This window comes from Meleagris gallopavo, chromosome 9 (assembly GCF_905368555.1).
Source record: "Meleagris gallopavo chromosome 9, MGAL_WU_HG_1.1, whole genome shotgun sequence".
In the NCBI taxonomy this organism is placed as follows: domain Eukaryota; kingdom Metazoa; phylum Chordata; class Aves; order Galliformes; family Phasianidae; genus Meleagris; species Meleagris gallopavo.
This window is the reverse complement of record NC_139412.1, coordinates 17,593,818-17,611,266: the sequence shown is the minus strand read 5'-3', so window position 1 is coordinate 17,611,266 and position 17,449 is coordinate 17,593,818. Positions and strand designations below refer to the sequence as shown.

The window sequence follows — 17,449 nt, the reverse complement described above, 5'->3', positions numbered from 1 at the left end:
TGACTCTGCTAACAGTAATTTAATGGTTTCATTTTCTCAACTTGCTCACTGAAGTAGTACTCGTTGGAAATGGTTAAAGCAACTCCCCTTACCTGTGTGCTGTTTTCTGGCACTACTGCACATTTTGATTTGATATGTATTTTGATATATATTTGATTATATATTTTGAGACATAAGGCTCAGGGTTAGTAATAGCTTATAAACTCCTATTTGGTTACTGTGTATGTGCTTCTTTTTTGGAGTATCTATGGAATAAAAACTCATAATGCAACCAGGAAATATTTTGTTTATACATGCTGTGCATTGGTTTGGTAGTTGTTAGATGGAACTGAGATCCAGTAGTGAGAAGTGGGTATTTCAGTGACTGAAACAAGTTAGCTGATAGAAGGCTTCAGGTTACCAGAGTTGCAGTTTGGATGCTGACTAGTTAATTCTTGATGATATCTTCTATCTAATGAAGCACATACGTAGTTCTGCTGTGGGAAAAGGATCCCCTATTGCAGCTTTTCTGTGTGTAGTGAATGTACTGCAGTATCCAGCTTGCAACATAACTTGCTAAGTGGAAAGTTATTGTTCTAATAATGAATTCTATCACAGAATCACAGAATTGTAGGGGTTGGAAGGGACCTCTAGAGATCATCGAGACCAACCCCCCTGCCAAAGCAGGTTCCCTACACCAGGTCGCACAGGTAGGCGTCCAGGCGAGACTTGAATATCTCCAGAGAAGGAGACTCCACAACCTCCCTGGGCAGCCTGTTCCAGTGCTCCGTCACCTCACCGTGAAGAAGTTCTTACGCACATTCGTGCGAAACTTCCTATGCTGCAGCTTATGTCCTTTTCCCCTCGTCCTGTCTCCACGTACCACTGAAAAGAGACTGGCCTCACTACTATGGCCGCCACACCTCAGATATTTATAAACCTGGATCAGGTCCCCTCTCAGTCTTCTTTTCTCAAGGCTAAACAGACCCAGTTCACTTAGCCTTTCTTCATAGGGGAGATGCTCCAGGCCCTTCACCATCTTTGTGGCCCTCCGCTGGACTCTTTCCAAGAGATCCCTGTCTTTTTTGAACTGGGGAGCCCAGAACTGGACACAGTACTCCAGATGAGGCCTTACCAGGGCAGAGTAGAGGGGGAGGATCACCTCCCTCGACCTGCTGGACACGCTCTTCTTAATGCACCCCAGAATGCCATTGGCCTTTTTGGCCACGAGGGCACACTGCTGGCTCATGGCCAACCTGTCGTCCACCAGGACGCCCAGGTCCCTCTCTGCAGAGCTCCTCTCCAGGAGCTCATCCCCCAGCCTGTATTGGTGCATGCAATTATTCCTCCCTAGGTGTAAGACCCTACACTTGCTTGTGTTGAACCTCATCTGGTTTCTTACTGCCCAGCTCTCCAGCCTGTCCAGGTCTTGCTGAATGGCAGCACAGCCTTCAGGCATGTCAGCCAATCCTCCCAACTTCGTATCATCAGCAAACTTGCTGAGGGTGGCCACTATCCCCTCATCAAGGTCATTGATGAAGATGTTGAACAAGACCGGACCCAGCACAGACCCCTGGGGGACACCACTGGTCACAGGTCTCCAGCCAGACTCTGCACCACCAACGACGACCCTCTGCGCTCTGCCAGTCAGCCAGTTCTCAACCCACCTCACTGTCCACTCGTCTATCCCACACTTCCTCAGCTTTGTTATAAGGATGTCGTGGGAGACAGTATCAAACGCCTTTCTAAAATCAAGGTAGATTACATCTACCGCTCTTCCCCCATCCACCCAGCATGTGACAGCATCATAGAAGGCCACCAAGTTGGTCGAGCACGACCTCCCCTTGGTGAACCCATGCTGACTACTCCTGATAACCTCCTTTTCTCCCAGTTGTCTGGAGATGGTATCCAGCACAAGCTGTTCCATCACCTTTCCAGGGACGGAGGTGAGGCTGACAGGCCTATAATTACCCGGATCTTCCTTCTTGCCCTTTTTGAAGACCGGAGTGACATTGGCTATCCTCCAGTCTTCAGGGACCTCCCCTGTTGTCCAGGACCTCTCAAAAATGATGGAGAGCGGTTCGGCAATGACCTCCGCCAGCTCCCTCAGCACACGTGGATGCACCCCATCAGGTCCCATGGACTTGTGGACCTTAGTACTGCCTAGGCGCTCACGCACGTCCTCTTTCCTGACTAAAGGGAAGGCTCCCATTCCCCAGACCCTCTCACTAACCTCCAGGGTGTGGGATTCCTGCAGGGGAGCCTTTTCACTGAAGACAGAAGTAAAGAAGGCATTCAGTATCTCTGCCTTCTCAGCATCCCCCGTTACGAGGACCCCCCCCTCACTTAGTAAGGGGCCCACATTCTCCCTAGTTTTCCTTTTGCTGTTAACATACTTGAAGAAGCCTTTTTTATTATCCTTTATCACTTTAGCTAGATTCAATTCCAGACGGGCTTTAGCCTTCCTCGTTGCATCCCTGCAGGCCCTGCCTACATTCCTATATTCTTCCCAAGTGATCAGACCCTTTTTCCACATTTCATGGACCTTCTTCTTTCCTTTGAGCTTGCGCATGAGCTCCTTGCTCATCCACAAAGGTCTCCTGCCACCTTTTCCCGATTTCTTGCTCACAGGGACGCACCGATCCTGAGCTTGGAAGAAGAGCTGTTTAAATGCTGACCAGCTCTCAGAGGCCACAAGAATTATGAGACATGGAATAAATTACAAATGAGAAGATACTCGGGCCCATACTAATCCTTAGCAAGATCCTAAAACTTCTAGCTGAAGTGGACTTTCCTTACTGAACACGTGTAAGACTGCTAATAGATACCACTTAATTTAAACTGTAAAAACTGGAGGGCAAGGAGGACCTATTTGTGTGTTTTGCCTATAGTGCTATTCTGGTAATTTACTACTCTTGACCAACTCTGGCTACAATTGCCTGTTTCCCTCCGTTTCCAGCCATTCAGTTCTGTTATTTCAAGTTATCTTGCACATCATTAGATGTTACAGAGAAAAGTGGTGAAACCATTACAATCTTTGCCCTTAGGACATATTCTGCCTGCTGTCTTACTGGCAGATTGACAACATCGTAGTTCAACATACACGCTCTTCCTTGGTATCCTCCAGGCAAGTATGTTCAAGTAGAATTAGAGGAGTTGCAGAATCTGTTTTCCTTGAGTCCCCATCCATTTTCAACTATTAAATGTGAAAAGAAAGGAAATAGCTTTTACCAAACTTATTATTTTTCGTCTGTGAGGAGAATTCCTTTGATTGTTGATTTGGATGCTTTCTCAGAATAAGGTGGCTCATCCAAACTTATAAAATGTGCACTCATTTTCTCTCAAGAATATGAACATTTTCTTGAGCTCTGTTCTGTTCCCTGTCTGTCTCAGGTTTTGTCATCAGATTCAAGTGTGGAGATGGGCAGGGAAGATAGTGTAGATAGTTCCTATGATACAGGTTCTCCAGAGGCCAAAATTACAAAAGAAGACAAAATATATGGCTTGGATTTTGATATTATGTAAATGTAGTTCAAAATATCTTATTTGTGATGTAACAAATGCTTTAAGGATGAATAATCTTGTTTTCCATTAACTAGCACTTTGTTTTTTAATAACAGGACATCTTTGGAATAACTTTGCAGTAGTTCCCCCAGTCTCTCCTCCGTGATACGATAACTAATGCTGAAAACAGGTTGCTCTGTTACAGAACTGGTTATATTCTATTGTAAAATAAGAAACAGTGTGTATCAGCCATAAAATGTGCTGTTTTGGTTAACAAGAGGCTCCATTGCTTCATTTCAGAGAATAGGACACGGGGATAAAAACCATGCTGATGCAGACAGATCGCCCATCTTTCTGCAGTTTATTGACTGTGTGTGGCAGATGTCTAAACAGGTATGTTATGCCATTCTTCAGGTGGTAAGGCTGTTAAGTGATTACTGAATTCAAAACTCAGATCTTTGTACAATCAAAAAAGTATTTCAAGAGGACAGCGTACCTCTCTGCCCTATTAGAAAGAGTATATCTGCTTTGAAGCCAGGCCATCTCTCTTGCCTGTTTCTACAAGTGGTATATAAGCTGTGCTTGTGCTGCTTGGTATCAGGCACTGTTCATGCATGCGAGGAGTGTGTACTGGAGGTTGTGACCAACTGTTTAGCATAGGGCCTGCTTGTTTCATTTCATCACTTTTTGTGAAGCTGTTTTTTTTAAATACCTGGACAGTGTTTTTTCATCAGAACTTGGGAAGAAAGCTTGGGAGGTGTTGATTGTTGTGATTTAAACTTGTCTCCAATAAGTAGTGAAATGAAGCAGCCAATTTCATCTGTTTAGGGCCAGGAATTAGGAGCTAAACCCTTTTCTTGTATGATGTTGCACTATAAAGTGTGCAGTATGAGTATCTTTCTCTCTAGTACATGTAAATGTAATAATTCAGCATTGTATTCTTTTTGGAAAACAAAAGCGATCAGAACTTCTTGAGTGCACAGGTCTTAATGGCTTGTTTAAGGAGGTTCACCACTTCTGAGCATTTATTCTGCTATGTAGCAATGAAAGCATTATCTTAAATTTTGCTTAAATGTATTGGGACTTCTAAATGCCTTCATTAGTTTGTTAACATTCTCTGCTTTTTCTGTTATTAGTTTCCTACAGCCTTTGAATTCAACGAACAGCTGTTGATCACAATCCTGGATCACTTGTACAGCTGCCGGTTTGGGACTTTCTTGTACAATAGTGAGTCTGTTAGAGAAAAAGAGGTCAGTCATACCACAGGTTGTTTCGTTGTATTGCTGCATTGTCTCTAGATGATGACAAAAATGCTGACTGTATTTTATTATATTCCTTGTATGTTAGTGTCTTGGACTGGCCTTTTTCTCATTGCAGAATAGTTGCATGGTAAATGCCTTGGTTGTGGTAGCTCAAAGGCTATGCTGTCACTGTAATACTTGTGAAAAACTGTTTTATTGTATTAGAAATATTCTTAACTTACTGTGCTTCTAAGTAAATCATAAGTGTTATTTTTAGACTGTAACTATGGCTTCTTTGGTTTTCCTGATTCTGTGCAAATGTTTACAATTCTTATTTCAATTTCTTTTCAGAAAGTGACTGAGAAAACATTATCATTATGGTCTTTGATAAATAGTGAAAAATCTAAGTACACCAATCCTTTTTATAGTAAAGAGCTAAATCGAGCTCTCTATCCAGTAGCCAGTATGCGTCACCTGGAGCTCTGGGTCAGTTACTACATCAGATGGAACCCAAGGATCCGGCAACAAGTAAGCAAATTGTCTAAAACATACAAAATGTTTGAAGACTCTGGAAGTAGATTTTTGTGCTAAAACTGATATGTAGAATAGTATCTGTAATCTGCTCTTTTTTTTCCTAACGTGCTATTTGTAAGGATGAGAGGAGGAAAAAAGATGAAAATGCTGATTTTGGTGGGGTTTTCTGTTGTTTTTTAATCACCCAATTCGTCTCAGAACATGGAGCTGATTTTACTGCTTAGTATCAAGTCATCTTCAAATTCTTCCTGTCCCCTTTCCTTGGGAGTACATTCTTAATGGTATTAGATGTTACTGGAGGGTGAATGACAAGACTTAGGGCTTACTGAACCCTGGGGAAGTGTTGGCATCACAAGTATGCTTCATTGCATTTGCTGGTTCTTCCTCCCTTTTCTGGCAGAGCATACAGAGCCTTTTACAAAGTAAGATGACTTTTTCAGTTAGTCTTCTAAAACTGCTGTCTGTATTAATGACTTACGATAAGTTTTGGTTTGTTTTGTTTATTGCTAAAACTTTCACCCAACATCATTTACACTGTGTGAACAGAAGAAAAGCTATTATTGATAATTTTACAAGTGAATCAGATTAGAAACGCTTTTATCAAATTATGTATAAGTTTGTTTTTGTATATGAATGCTCAATTTTTGTTACAGTCTTGCTAAAAATCTAGGCAATGTGGCATATAAAGATAGTGTACAGAGACTTAGTTGTCTTGCTCAACAAGCTGCATAGTTTTGAGTAGGAGAAGATAGAGAAGCAATTTCTTTGACAGAAGCAGTGTTCACGATCCAGATTCTGGAATGAATCAGGAGGTTTCAAGCAATGCAGTTCCTCTTCCACAGCTGATTCTATATTATTTACAGCACTCCAGAGGCTGTAAGAGAGCCAGACAGTATGATGTATTTTGTTGTAAGTATGTTGCCAGTTCTAATTTCAAGTTCTCATTTAAAGCTTCTGTTGCTTGCTGTGGAGGATGAAGGCATTTTGTAAAAAGTGAATCCAGAGATTAAATTTAGAATGTGAAGAATTATGGGGCATGCAAATTAGCTGTAAATCTACTTTGAAATTCTTTGCCTTTATTCAGGAATGGCTTTTGGAAGTAGTTTCCTACTAGAAATGCAGACCTATATGATATAGTATTCTGTGCTTCTGCTAGTGGTCCCTCACTTTAACCATATTTAAGTACAGAACACAACCAGTTGTTCTCTTGCACGTGAAACTTATGCTTCATGTTAAGTATCTTGAGTAGTGAATGTGTGGCATAAGCCAGTTTTTTGAGATGACCCTGTTAGTGCTGTGACAGAAGCATGCTGGGGGCATCAGACTTGTGTCTAGTGAAGAGTCTGGTCTGTCACGAGCAGCGTCATTAATCCTATCACTCTCATCCTGCTACTAACTAGATTCAGTCACTGATCATACTTCCACATCTGCTTCAGTATTTATAACCTCCCTTATCTGGGGTGCCAAGGGAATGCTGCGTCTGAGACTCAGTGATTCAGTTGATTTTGAATGGTAGTATATTTAAATTTGCTTCCGCAACTTTGTTGTTAATAACTCTGAGAGGTTAATTGAGAAACCGTTGCAACTTCTTCACTGGTAGATAGAACAAAGTAAGCTCAGGCTCTGTATCTGCTTTGGGCATCTGTGTGAAGTAAGCTAAGCTTAAAATAGGTATGGTGAAGGTACTCTGGCTGTGAGGAGTCTGGTGTGCTCTGAGAAGTCACAAATAAAGTTATATGTTCATTTTTTTTCATTTACACACAGTTGCAAAGTTACTATTTAAGCACTGAAGTAAACTTTAACAGTAAGGGCAATTACTTAAACTGAAGATTTCATCTTCATCTGATCAGCAGAGCCAAAGATCTTCAGTCTGGCTAACCATTTATTTTTTTTTTTTTTAGGGAAGACAAAACATTTAAACTCTGCAATCTAAAGCCTTTTAAGTCAAGAAGGGAAAAGCTGTGGAGAATATAATCATGTCCATATAAACACATTATATTAGATAGTAATTTCTGGGAAATTCTGACTGATTTTTATTGAGGAAGAGCTATCTTGTAAAGCAAGATTTTTCTTTGGATGCAAACAGCTTGAACCCAGAGGGCTCTTGCATTATAGAAATAAATAGCTTGGTAATCCAAGAAAAGACAAATATTACAGCATCTTGTGTAGTTGTATTTGGACTACAGTGATAAAGGACTAACGCAGATCTCTTTCTAGCAGCCAAATCCCGTGGAGCAGCGTTACATGGAGCTCCTTGCATTGCGAGATGATTATATGAGGAGACTTGAAGAACTACAGATCACAAATAACTCTAAGATATCCAACTCATCAGCCTCATCAACGTCTCCCTCACAAATGATGTCCCAAGTACAAACACATTTTTGAAGAAAACGTTGGCTTCTTTCTATATCATAATAGCAAGTGGTGCTTAACATAGATCTAGAGTATAAAGAAGAGTATTTTAATGCCTTACGTTAGATTGTCCTAACACAAAGTATTTTAGACTGTCTTCATTTGAGGAGGACTTCAGAACAAAACCAACTCTTCCATTATGTGCCTTTCGGAACCTGTAAACTGGGAACACGAATAATCAACTACTAGTTATGGAGTACTTTAGAGTTATTTTGGAAAGTCTGGTACAGTTTGAAATGAAATTGATTTATTGTTTTCATAAGAATGCTTTAATTTATTACGCTGTAGGTCTGTTCTTCCTGCAAGGGAATTCATGCTCAGTTTTGGATGTTGTGAATAAAGCACACTAACATAAAGAGGAATATTCACATTGTGTAAAAGTAGCCATGTGTCTATTCCTGCTAGGAATACGGCTGTGGACTTCGTGAGGCAAAAATAAATTACGTGGCAAGATTGCAGAGAGAAGTTAAAATGTCCTGGTTCTGTGAGAATTCCAGATTTTCTTGCCTCAAACTAAATGAAAAGATGGAAGGATATACTTTTAATTAAACATGCTGATAGCCCAGTAGGTATTAAAAGAAATTATTTTTTTATTGTATCTTTTTTTTTTTAACAGATGACAGTTGCACTGGATTCTGAGAGGTCCTTTTTCGGTTAACTGTTGAGCATTGCAGTATATTACAAATTATCACTATTGGCTGTATTGGCTTTTTGGATTAATATAGAACAAAACATTTCTAAATAAGGTTTATATAATTAAAATTAAAAAAAGATCCATAGGGACATTACTTAAATATCCAGCAACAGCCATTGTATTGATGCTTGAGTATGTCTTATAAAAATAATGTGCCTGTTCAGAGGAGCTTTTATACCAAAGTAGGCAAAAAAAAGAAAGTATATCAGTTCTGAATGCTGTTGAAAACTTGTAAATTTATAGTTTACCATTCAGTGTATATTTAACTTTTGTTAAATGAATTTATTCTTAAATATTTAAAGGACTTAAATATATGAGATTTGCATATAGTGTGTGCATTTACACTGAACCTTCCATTGAGTTCTAGTTTTTGGTCTTCATTTCAGAGGCATTTTGTAAACCTTTAACTTGTTCTTTTCAGGTATTTTTTAATAGTTGCAAGCATTTCTTATGACAGACAGACCTTGCTACTTGATATTTAATTAGGATTTTGCATATTCTCACAAGGTTAGTGATATTCAAGCAATCCAGGAAATTTTGCAATTCTGAATTTGTGGAGGACTCTGATATTGTTATTTTAAATGAAATGTCCTGATGCTTGAGGCTTCTGTCACTGTAAATTATTGTACATGCGGTGGGTTTTGATCAGCAGGATATAATAGTATTATATATAAATTAAGTTTTGTGTAAGTATACATAATATAGTTTATTAGAAATTCTGCAAGATTATAATGTGTAAATATTTTGCATATGGAAACTAAGTTTAAAGCGATAATTCCATAAAGTAAGTCAAAATTTAGAGGACATCTGAATATTTTTAGGAGTGGTATTTTTTCAAAGGAATAAAAGCGTACTGCCTCTTGATTTGCTTCAGTATATATACACTGAGTTGCACTATTTTATTTTATTTTTTTCAGGGAAGCTCAGAGCATACTGCATGTGTGTTCTAAATGCATATGACTGACTTTTGTCCTCTAAATTTCATTCTCCCTTCTGTATTTTTCACTGTGTTTCCAAAATAACATGAAATGCCATGATGCCAAAGCTTGGCTTCAGATGAACAAGATACATTTATCTCAGATGAAGGAAGATACTTGATTGAGATACACTTTTGAAAACTATGCATACTCTGGTATATTTGCCTTTTACTTGTAGTTTATATATGTACATAGATACGTATAGATAAAGCTAATTTTATTAGAATATTTAATGTTTCTGTATTTGAGTTGAATATATTGGTGACCTCTCTGAGCAGCGTGGGGAAGTTTGGAAAATATAATTTTACTGTGTAAACACTACATGATAACCTGTTGCGTGTGGGAAAGTGTGATATAATGGAAAGGATCTTTATGCACTTGGGTTCATCACATATATTGCATTATTCATATTACTGGTTTGGTTGAATGCCATTTTTAGAAGCTCTCTAGCATAGCTGTATTTGGGCTTGATTTTTTTTTTTTCAAGTTAGCAGATAGGATACTACTACTTAATTCTGTCTTGTCATGGTAACATTAATTACACAAACATAAGGATGTTTTTAATCCAATACCTTCTGGAAAATACTACTCCAGAGCTGTTGTGAATGTAAGCTCACAGACGGATCGGTGTTAAATGAGTATTTGGGTTGTCATTCTGCAGTGATGCAAGCAGATACACCTGTGTGTGTACGGCCGCTGTGCTGCCTGGCAGCTGGCTGTTACCTTCCTGCTGCAGCTGTGCGAGCCTGGGCCGGGCAGCAGGAAGGGAAGCTCCTAAGGCACAGGAGGAGATGGGCAACGACTGCCTGCTGGGGAGGAGAGCTGGGCTGTAAGGGTCAGCAGCTCCAGCTACCTGCTGAGCTCTGTGAAATGCCGCTAGGAGCGCTCTGTTCCTTGGTTTTGTTTCATTTTTTGTATCCTTCCTTCCACGGCCCTCCAGCCGTCGCCCTGTTCTGTACGGGGAAGTCATTGCAGCATGCCTTCTTGCTCTGCTGCGTGCCTTGTCCATCGCCAACCGCCGTTATGAGTGAACCTGGAAGTACGGCGACGACGGAGCCGGGGCATGGGGGGGGGGAAGGGGGAACCCGGGCTCCGTCTGCTCCGTCTGCTCGGTACGTGCGCTGAGGAGAAAAGAAATAAAGCTTTCCCTTTCCGCCTCCTCCGGCCGCTTCCCTCGGCCCGGCCTGCCACGCTCCGCCCGGCGCCGCCTTCCCGCTCCGCGCGGGGCCGCCGCCCGCCCTCGCGGCGCCGCGGAGGCCTATGGGTAAGCCCGGCCGCCGGATGACAGCTCTCGGCCGGAGCCCGGGCTGAGGCGGCGGGGCCGGGCCGGGCGGGAGGCCGCCATCCCGGCGGCGCGGGGCGTCCCGCCGGTGGCCGGAACCATGGAGCGGGCGGCGGCGGCGGGCGGGCCGGCAGCCGAGAGCGGCGTCGCGAGCCGGCGGGCCGCGCGGGCGGGGGCAGGGGCGGCGGCGGGGGCCGCATCGCGGCAGGCCAGCAGCGAGGCGCTGGACAGGTGAGCGGCGGGCGGGCAGCGCGCTGCGACTCCGAGCCCCGGCACCGTGGCCTGCCGTGCCCTGCACTGCCGTGCGATGCGATGCGCGGGGCCGCGGCCTCCGGGCCCTCCTCCTGCCGCCGGGCCTGGGACCGGGGCTCGGCCGGCGCTTCCAGTCTGCGCCCTCGCGTTCATCTCTCGGCGCTAACTAACGGCGCCTCCGTCCGCGCCCCGGCCCTCTCAAAGTTTCGTGCCCGCGGCTGTGCGCTGGTCGCGGTTAGCGTCATCGGGCCGGGGGAGGCTGGGCTGCCTGCGGGATTTTCGCTGGGATTTGGGGAACCTACGGAACTTTCCTGAGGCGGTTTTTTCCTTTGGCAGTCGTTTGTTCTGTTGGTTGTCTCACGGTGGGCGGGCAAGCGCAGAGCTCGGCTGAAACGGAGAGGGACTCAACGGAATTCCCGGGATGAGGGAGAGAAAAGTTAGGAATTGTGCCTAGGTTCCGTCTCTGTGTTCCATCGCTTTTCTTTTAGGAGAAACCTCGATGTTCTAGGAAAGCTGGAAATCCTTTCTAAGAAGTCTGTCATTCAAGTACATGTCTTTCATTCCTTGCTTTCATGTGTCTTATCTCAACTTTTTTTATCTGCCCAGAGAGGCTGTGGATGCCCGTCCATCCCTGGAGGTGTTCAAGGCCAGGTTGGATGGGGCCCTGGGCAGCCTGGGCTGGTATTAGATGTGGATGTTAATGGCCCTGCATGTGGCAGAGGGTTGGAGATTCATGATCCTGGAGGTGCCTTCCAACCCGGGCCGTTCTATGATTTTCCTCTCCCCCTTGTTGAGCCCCAGACCAGTCTCAGTGCAGCTGCGGCCATACTGCAGTGAGGCACGCTGTGACCCAGCACTGCTCTGCCCACAGCTGGGCACTGAGTCGCACTGCTGGGCTGTGCCGCACCAGAGCCGGGCACCTGCACACCTCCTCTGCCGGCACAGACATTGCAGGGCCTGCCAAAGATCTGCCATTGAGAAATCTTCTGAAGTAACGAGTAAACGCTCCTTTGGAAACAAGCTTAGGCTAACCCTAAAGAGATATAGCAGAAATTAAGAGTTGTGAAGGAAGGTGAAATAAACAAGCTCAGCTACTAAAATTTCTCAGAAAAGTTCTTAAAGATTTTTAATTTCTGGCTACGTGCACCTGTCTATCTGAGCAGATAGTGTGAGGAGAGGCCTCTGGCTATGCAGGGGTTTGTCATCTTGTGCTGTCATCCCACCTGCCAAGCATCCCAGTTGTGCGTGTATCCTGCTGGGTTTGTGTATAAGTGGTTTGTGTCACACGATGCTCAGAGAATCCAAAGTTACTTCGTGAATTAATTTAAAAAATGAATTTAAAATTTTGGTGTATGTTTGACGTGGGAACAAGCTTTACATCTGCACAAGTGCCTAGCAAACCTCTGTGAAGGAGTGGCAGTTATCTCCTGTATGAGCTGAACCTGCAGTGGCATGCAGGTTCCCCAGCCTCCCTGGCTTCCTGTGGGGCAGGCCTGCTTTGGGGCAGTGTTGCTGCACCTCTCTGGCTGGCAGTTGCTGCTGGCGTTCTGAAACTTGTAAGTCAAGCTGGTTCCAGCAGCTGCTCTCCAAATGCATCATCTTGGTTTCAGTGCAGTTCTGCTGTTCAGATGCATTGTTAGGGTTCTTGTAGACATCTGACAATGGGAAAGCCAGTCTTTAACATTATTTGGAGATTATTAAATGAATATATAAAAATGTGGCTAAATTAGAAAATGCCTTTTAGGAAACATGTATTTTGTACATCTAGTATTAGTATAGAATACAACACTGCAGTGGTTTGCAGTTTTAAATGCTAGCATAGAGCGGTTTAATTTTCAGGAGGATTTACTAAACAATCGAGAAATAGCAATAAAGGTGAGTATGAAGAGTTTCACGTTAGTTATCCAATTCATTCCATGGATGGCTCTAAGAAAAAAAAGCGTGTCTGTTGGAAAGAGAACTGTACTTGGGTAAGGAAGCGAACGTTTTTATAAGGTCCGAGGACCATAAGCATGCTTTTGGCCCACTGACAGCTTTACATCTCTGGTAAGATCCAGTAACATTCTTTTACCTGCTTTGTTCACTGAAATAATTGTGTTCTGCCCACAAAGAAACCTGATTTGTATAGTGTTAACACTCATGTATGGCCCTGTTTTGTATTGCTGTGCCTTGCTATTCTCAATATACACTTTGAATGTGTATGGTAACTGTTGAGTCACGGCCTGAAGCACTGATGGAGCTCCTGGGGAAAGGACCTGGTCAGCCCTGGGAGCACAGGTGAAGGCAATTCAGCTGTGTGGCAGGAAGGGCTGCACCTCTCTTAGACCTCATTGAAGGGCTGACTGCCACTGGGGAAGGTTCTCTGGTTGGAGATCTTTCCCTTGTGGAGTCTCTCCTGTGAGCCTAGATCTTCAGGGATGGATGAGCACTTTCGAGTGAGCACTTCTCCTTTGTAGCACCATTTTATCTGCCCTGGTCCCTTTGCTGTTCCGCTCCTGTATTGCCTTTCCACTGTGCTGACCTTTTTGATTGTAACGGAATAATTGTTAAACAACATTGAATGTTCTGTTTCTGTAGCCCTACGGGATCACACGTTGAATGGTGCAAACAGCTGATAGCTGCAACCATTTCCAGTCAGATCTCTGGGTCTGTCCCTTCGGAAGGTGTGCCCAGAGACTACCGGGTGAGTGCCCTGAGCAGCATGTTCCATTTGTTTCGGATAAGAGTGGGTGGTCAGGAAAGCCCTTGCTGCTTTGAGTGTCAGGTGGTAAGTGCTGTGGTCTCGGAATGTTTCACAACTAGAAGTGTCTCATTTATGCATAGGAATCTTTTGAATCTGTTCTGTGTTTTCCTCCACAGTTAGAGCAGTAGCATTGAAGCGTACAGGAAAACAAAAAATTGTTCTGAGTGAAATGCAAAGAATGACTTGTCTTTCCTTTTGATTGCTACATTAAACAAAACAACAAAAACAGCTAGAGTAAACTAATGATTGTAGGTTGAAATTGCTTTGTGTCATTTAGAGTACCATACTGGTCTCACTGGATTTCACCAGAAGTAAATAAATGCATATGTCTTTATTACTGTTCAAAGAACACTAACGTTACCATTTTTCATTGGATTTGACCAAAGAGAAAGAAATTAATGTGAAACTAAACATCACCTTTTTTTGTTCCTTCCCAGCAGTGTTTTTGTCATTAATGATTGCAGAGCATACCTTACCTGATGGGTTCTGTTATGCTTTTTACCCCTGTTCTTTTGTGCTCGTTTGCTGTTTCCAGTATAGAGGCAGTTAATTGAATTTGTTTGAGAACGTGGCAAGTCACCTGTGTGAGCAAAGACAGGCTGCTGCTATCTGGTGCAGAATGTACTTGCTGCTTTTGTCCTAGATCTAGAAGAACTTGATATCAGTGTAAAATGACCAGATGAAAATGTTACTTTTCTTGTTTTTAACCAGATCTGAAGTCATTTGCTAAGTTTGCTCAAAAGTTTGCTATCCAGCACCAGTGTATTTTAGATTCTATGACTGCAGATCAGAATCTGCCCACTCTTGAAGATGAATTCCATGATATTTCTGACCACAGTCTGTTTAAAAACTCCCTTCAGAGAGCTTGCTGTCGTTGGCACTGTCAGCACCTTACCCTTATGAAGGATGGGCAGCTCTCAGGTCAAGGGTAAAATCTTGGACAGAACACTGTGGGACATTGCATTGCAGCTGACAGAGTTGTCTGTGCCATGCAGATCAAGGACTTTGTGGTAAAATGCAAGTGTGTAAGCTTGGTGCTCAGTTTATCTCTGAGTTATATGGCATTCCTCTGGAGTAAGGAGTGTTTTTGTATTCTGAGTAGCTTCATTCTCTGTTGCAAATTCACCTTGGTTATTACTTAAGTGGACTAAGTCTTTTGAGGCCTAATTAGATGTGTTTATCACTGTTCTTAGAAACAAAGGAACAAAAAAATAATAAGCCTTCTGGTATTTGGAACTTTTGTGGGGGGAAAAAGAAAAAAGAATATTTGCCATTATTCATTGCTGTGACTTGAGCTCTCGTATTTGTGCATAGTCCCATCTAATTTTTTTGTCCTAGAATTTCTTTGTTTAAATTCAGGACCTGAATCTTGTCCGTGCTTCAGGAAAGGCTTTCTTTTGTGTTTTGTGTTTGTGGAGGTTCAGCGGTGCTGCAGATGCTTTGTCAGTACTGCTAACACCCGTGTGGGTAGCACAGATCCAGAAAAACTGGTGCTGTGCATTCAGCATTGAGAAACGAGCACAGAGTCCTCATCTTTAGGAAAAAGGTGGTTCAACAGTAAGAAGCAGTCCCACCTGGTGAGTGCCGAGTGAGCTGGGAGCTGCAGGATGGTGTGGGGCTCTGCCTGGCAGTGCTGCTGAAGGAGGCACTGCTGCGCCTGGAAGTCACGCAGGTAGCAGCAGCTGGGTGCAGCTGCCTTCAGAAATAAGCTGACTGTGGGAGTGGTGAGGTGTGGAACAGCTGCCCAGAGAGCCTGTGGATGCCCGTCCATCCCTGGAGGTGTCCAAGGCCAGGCTGGATGGGGCTCTGGGCAGCCCGGGCTGGTGTTAAATGTGGAGGTTGGTGGCCCTGCGTGTGGCAGGGGGTTGGAGATTCATGATCCTGGAGGTCCCTTCCAACCCTGGCCGTTCTGTGATTTCTAATGAAGAGCTGCAGCTGTTTTGCCATTAGAATCCAAAAGATCTGGGGGTTGTACTTCATCATTGTTACTGCAGTTGTTGTTTTCACCTTGGAGGATTACTGGGCTCACTCTTCTCTTGTCACAGTAGCACTGAATAAAAAAATGATTAGGAGTACATTTTTCATAAGAATTTGGCATTTGTTTCAGCACTGAATGGAAGTGGCTAGCATACTTTCAAAGCAAAATAATTCTACAAGTTGGAGCTGCTATATGTACATAGGGTTCTTTCGTTTTGCTTTTAAATTCAACTGTAATGAATATGCTTGGAAGTCGACTTCTCTTGAAAATCTGACAAATGCTGTAATATATTTAATGGATCAAAGCTGTGCATTTTGTTGGATAACATGTTATATTTTAACTAACAGGTGTACAGGAGGCCTGATATTCGGGTAAGGTTACCTATGGCAAGTAGTAAAACGGCCTCCTGCCTGTTTGTCCTTTGTGCTGTGTGACATCTTGGTGTGTCGAGTGTTCTTTACTTTGTTGATGGTTTTTATGAATCACTCAGACTGTGTTTCTATGCAGTGCAGCAGCTTCTTTGCCATTGAAGTGCTTCATATCTGTTACTGTGTTTTGATGAGCAATAAAAATCAACGTGTGAGAAAGCAGCGTATTTAAATTACATTACAAATGTGCAACACTAACTTCAGTTTTATCGCATTAACTGTGACAAAACAGATGCTTGCAGCTGAGGCTTACGTGCATCTGACTGCTGAGTGTTGTATGAGCACCTCTAGGGTAGTGTCTGATTACTGTGTTAGCGGATGAAAGCGTTGCAACTTTGTCCAGCCTGTTTAAATAAGATTCACATTCATTCTTGCTTTTGTGTGCTACCTCAGTGCCTCAGTCCTGTTGTGGAATGGGAGGTTGGGTTGGGAGTTGGATGCTAGTGCACCGACCTGCATCTTTTTGATGACAATTTTGTAGGTCTTCCTATTCTTCATTGTTTTCTTGTCCCTCTCAGTAGCGTGTATAGAGTGAGGAATGATCTGGACAGCATTCTGACATTGTTCATGAAATGTGTCTGACGCTTTTATTCAGACAAAGAGCTCTTGTTTGGCCTCGCACCAAGAGATGAAGTCTGAATGATGTCTTTCTTATTCCTTGTTTACATGTTGAAAATGAAAATGATGTGTTTAGTCAATACTCACAAGTTGATTTTTTTTTTTTTTTTTTTTTTAATGAAGGCTCTTGAAATAATTGGTGTGGGATGAGTAACAAAAATGGACTGTTTTCCATCGGTTTTTCTTAGCCCTTTGTAAGGGCTTTGATCTTGGAGTGGTCTGCTGTGCTTCTCTGTCCTTCACTGCTTTACAGTCTGTCGATGTGCTTTGCTGGTCCTTCTCCTAGTTTTCTCTCAGGAATCCCTATGCCTACTTTAATTTCAGAAGTAATGTTCGTACAGTTGAAATGTAAGCAGTTTCCATTTACCAGAATTCAGTCAATGCTTAGATGCCAGGAATTCTTCACTTAAGTTTTTTTTTACTAGTGAAAAAATTTCAGCACTTGCAGTGTCCAGATTATCTGAAGATATTCTTTTTTTCGAGGAGCTCTGTAGAAATACCATTAAAAGAAAAATTTGATTTCAGCAAACAATTGTAAATTTAGACTGAGTCTGGATTTGCAGTCTTCCAAGTGAGGAGTGTGCATGTGGGCTGGGAATACTGGAAAGTCACAGACACAGCTTGTCTCTACTTAATTCTGAAAGGACATGGAGGAACAGTTCTGGCTGAACGTGTCAAAGCAATTGCTTCATTTGACCCAGCGACATCCGTGCTGCTGCCTGGAGTGCGTAGGGACGTGATGGTTATTAAAGGGATCTAATTAGTGTTCTGAGTTTGCTGCCGTTATGATGCAAAATATATATACAT

General features: G+C 42.9%; 2 protein-coding genes across 5 annotated transcripts in view; both read left to right on the top strand.

Moving 5' to 3' along the window:
• Positions 1–9,567, top strand: part of MTM1 (myotubularin 1) — a 41,961-nt gene extending 32,394 nt beyond the window's left edge. For 2 of the 3 annotated variants that reach the window (XM_085230863.1, XM_085230861.1), the window contains exons 12-15: positions 3,784–3,876; positions 4,620–4,733; positions 5,076–5,252; positions 7,476–9,567. In XM_085230863.1, the coding sequence (XP_085086989.1) occupies positions 3,784–3,876; positions 4,620–4,733; positions 5,076–5,252; positions 7,476–7,643 (552 nt within the window). In that variant the 3' untranslated portion in view covers positions 7,644–9,567. The remainder of the gene's footprint in view (positions 1–3,783; positions 3,877–4,619; positions 4,734–5,075; positions 5,253–7,475) is intronic. The other variant, XM_085230862.1, reaches the window with a different exon arrangement.
• Positions 9,568–10,538: 971 nt separating this feature from the next.
• The window catches only part of MTMR1 (myotubularin related protein 1), a 32,632-nt gene continuing 25,721 nt past the window's right edge, over positions 10,539–17,449 (top strand). The window contains exons 1-3 of one of the 2 annotated variants that reach the window (XM_085230859.1): positions 10,539–10,854; positions 13,453–13,558; positions 15,944–15,967. In XM_085230859.1, the coding sequence (XP_085086985.1) occupies positions 10,724–10,854; positions 13,453–13,558; positions 15,944–15,967 (261 nt within the window). In that variant the 5' untranslated portion in view covers positions 10,539–10,723. The remainder of the gene's footprint in view (positions 10,855–13,452; positions 13,559–15,943; positions 15,968–17,449) is intronic. The other variant, XM_085230860.1, reaches the window with a different exon arrangement.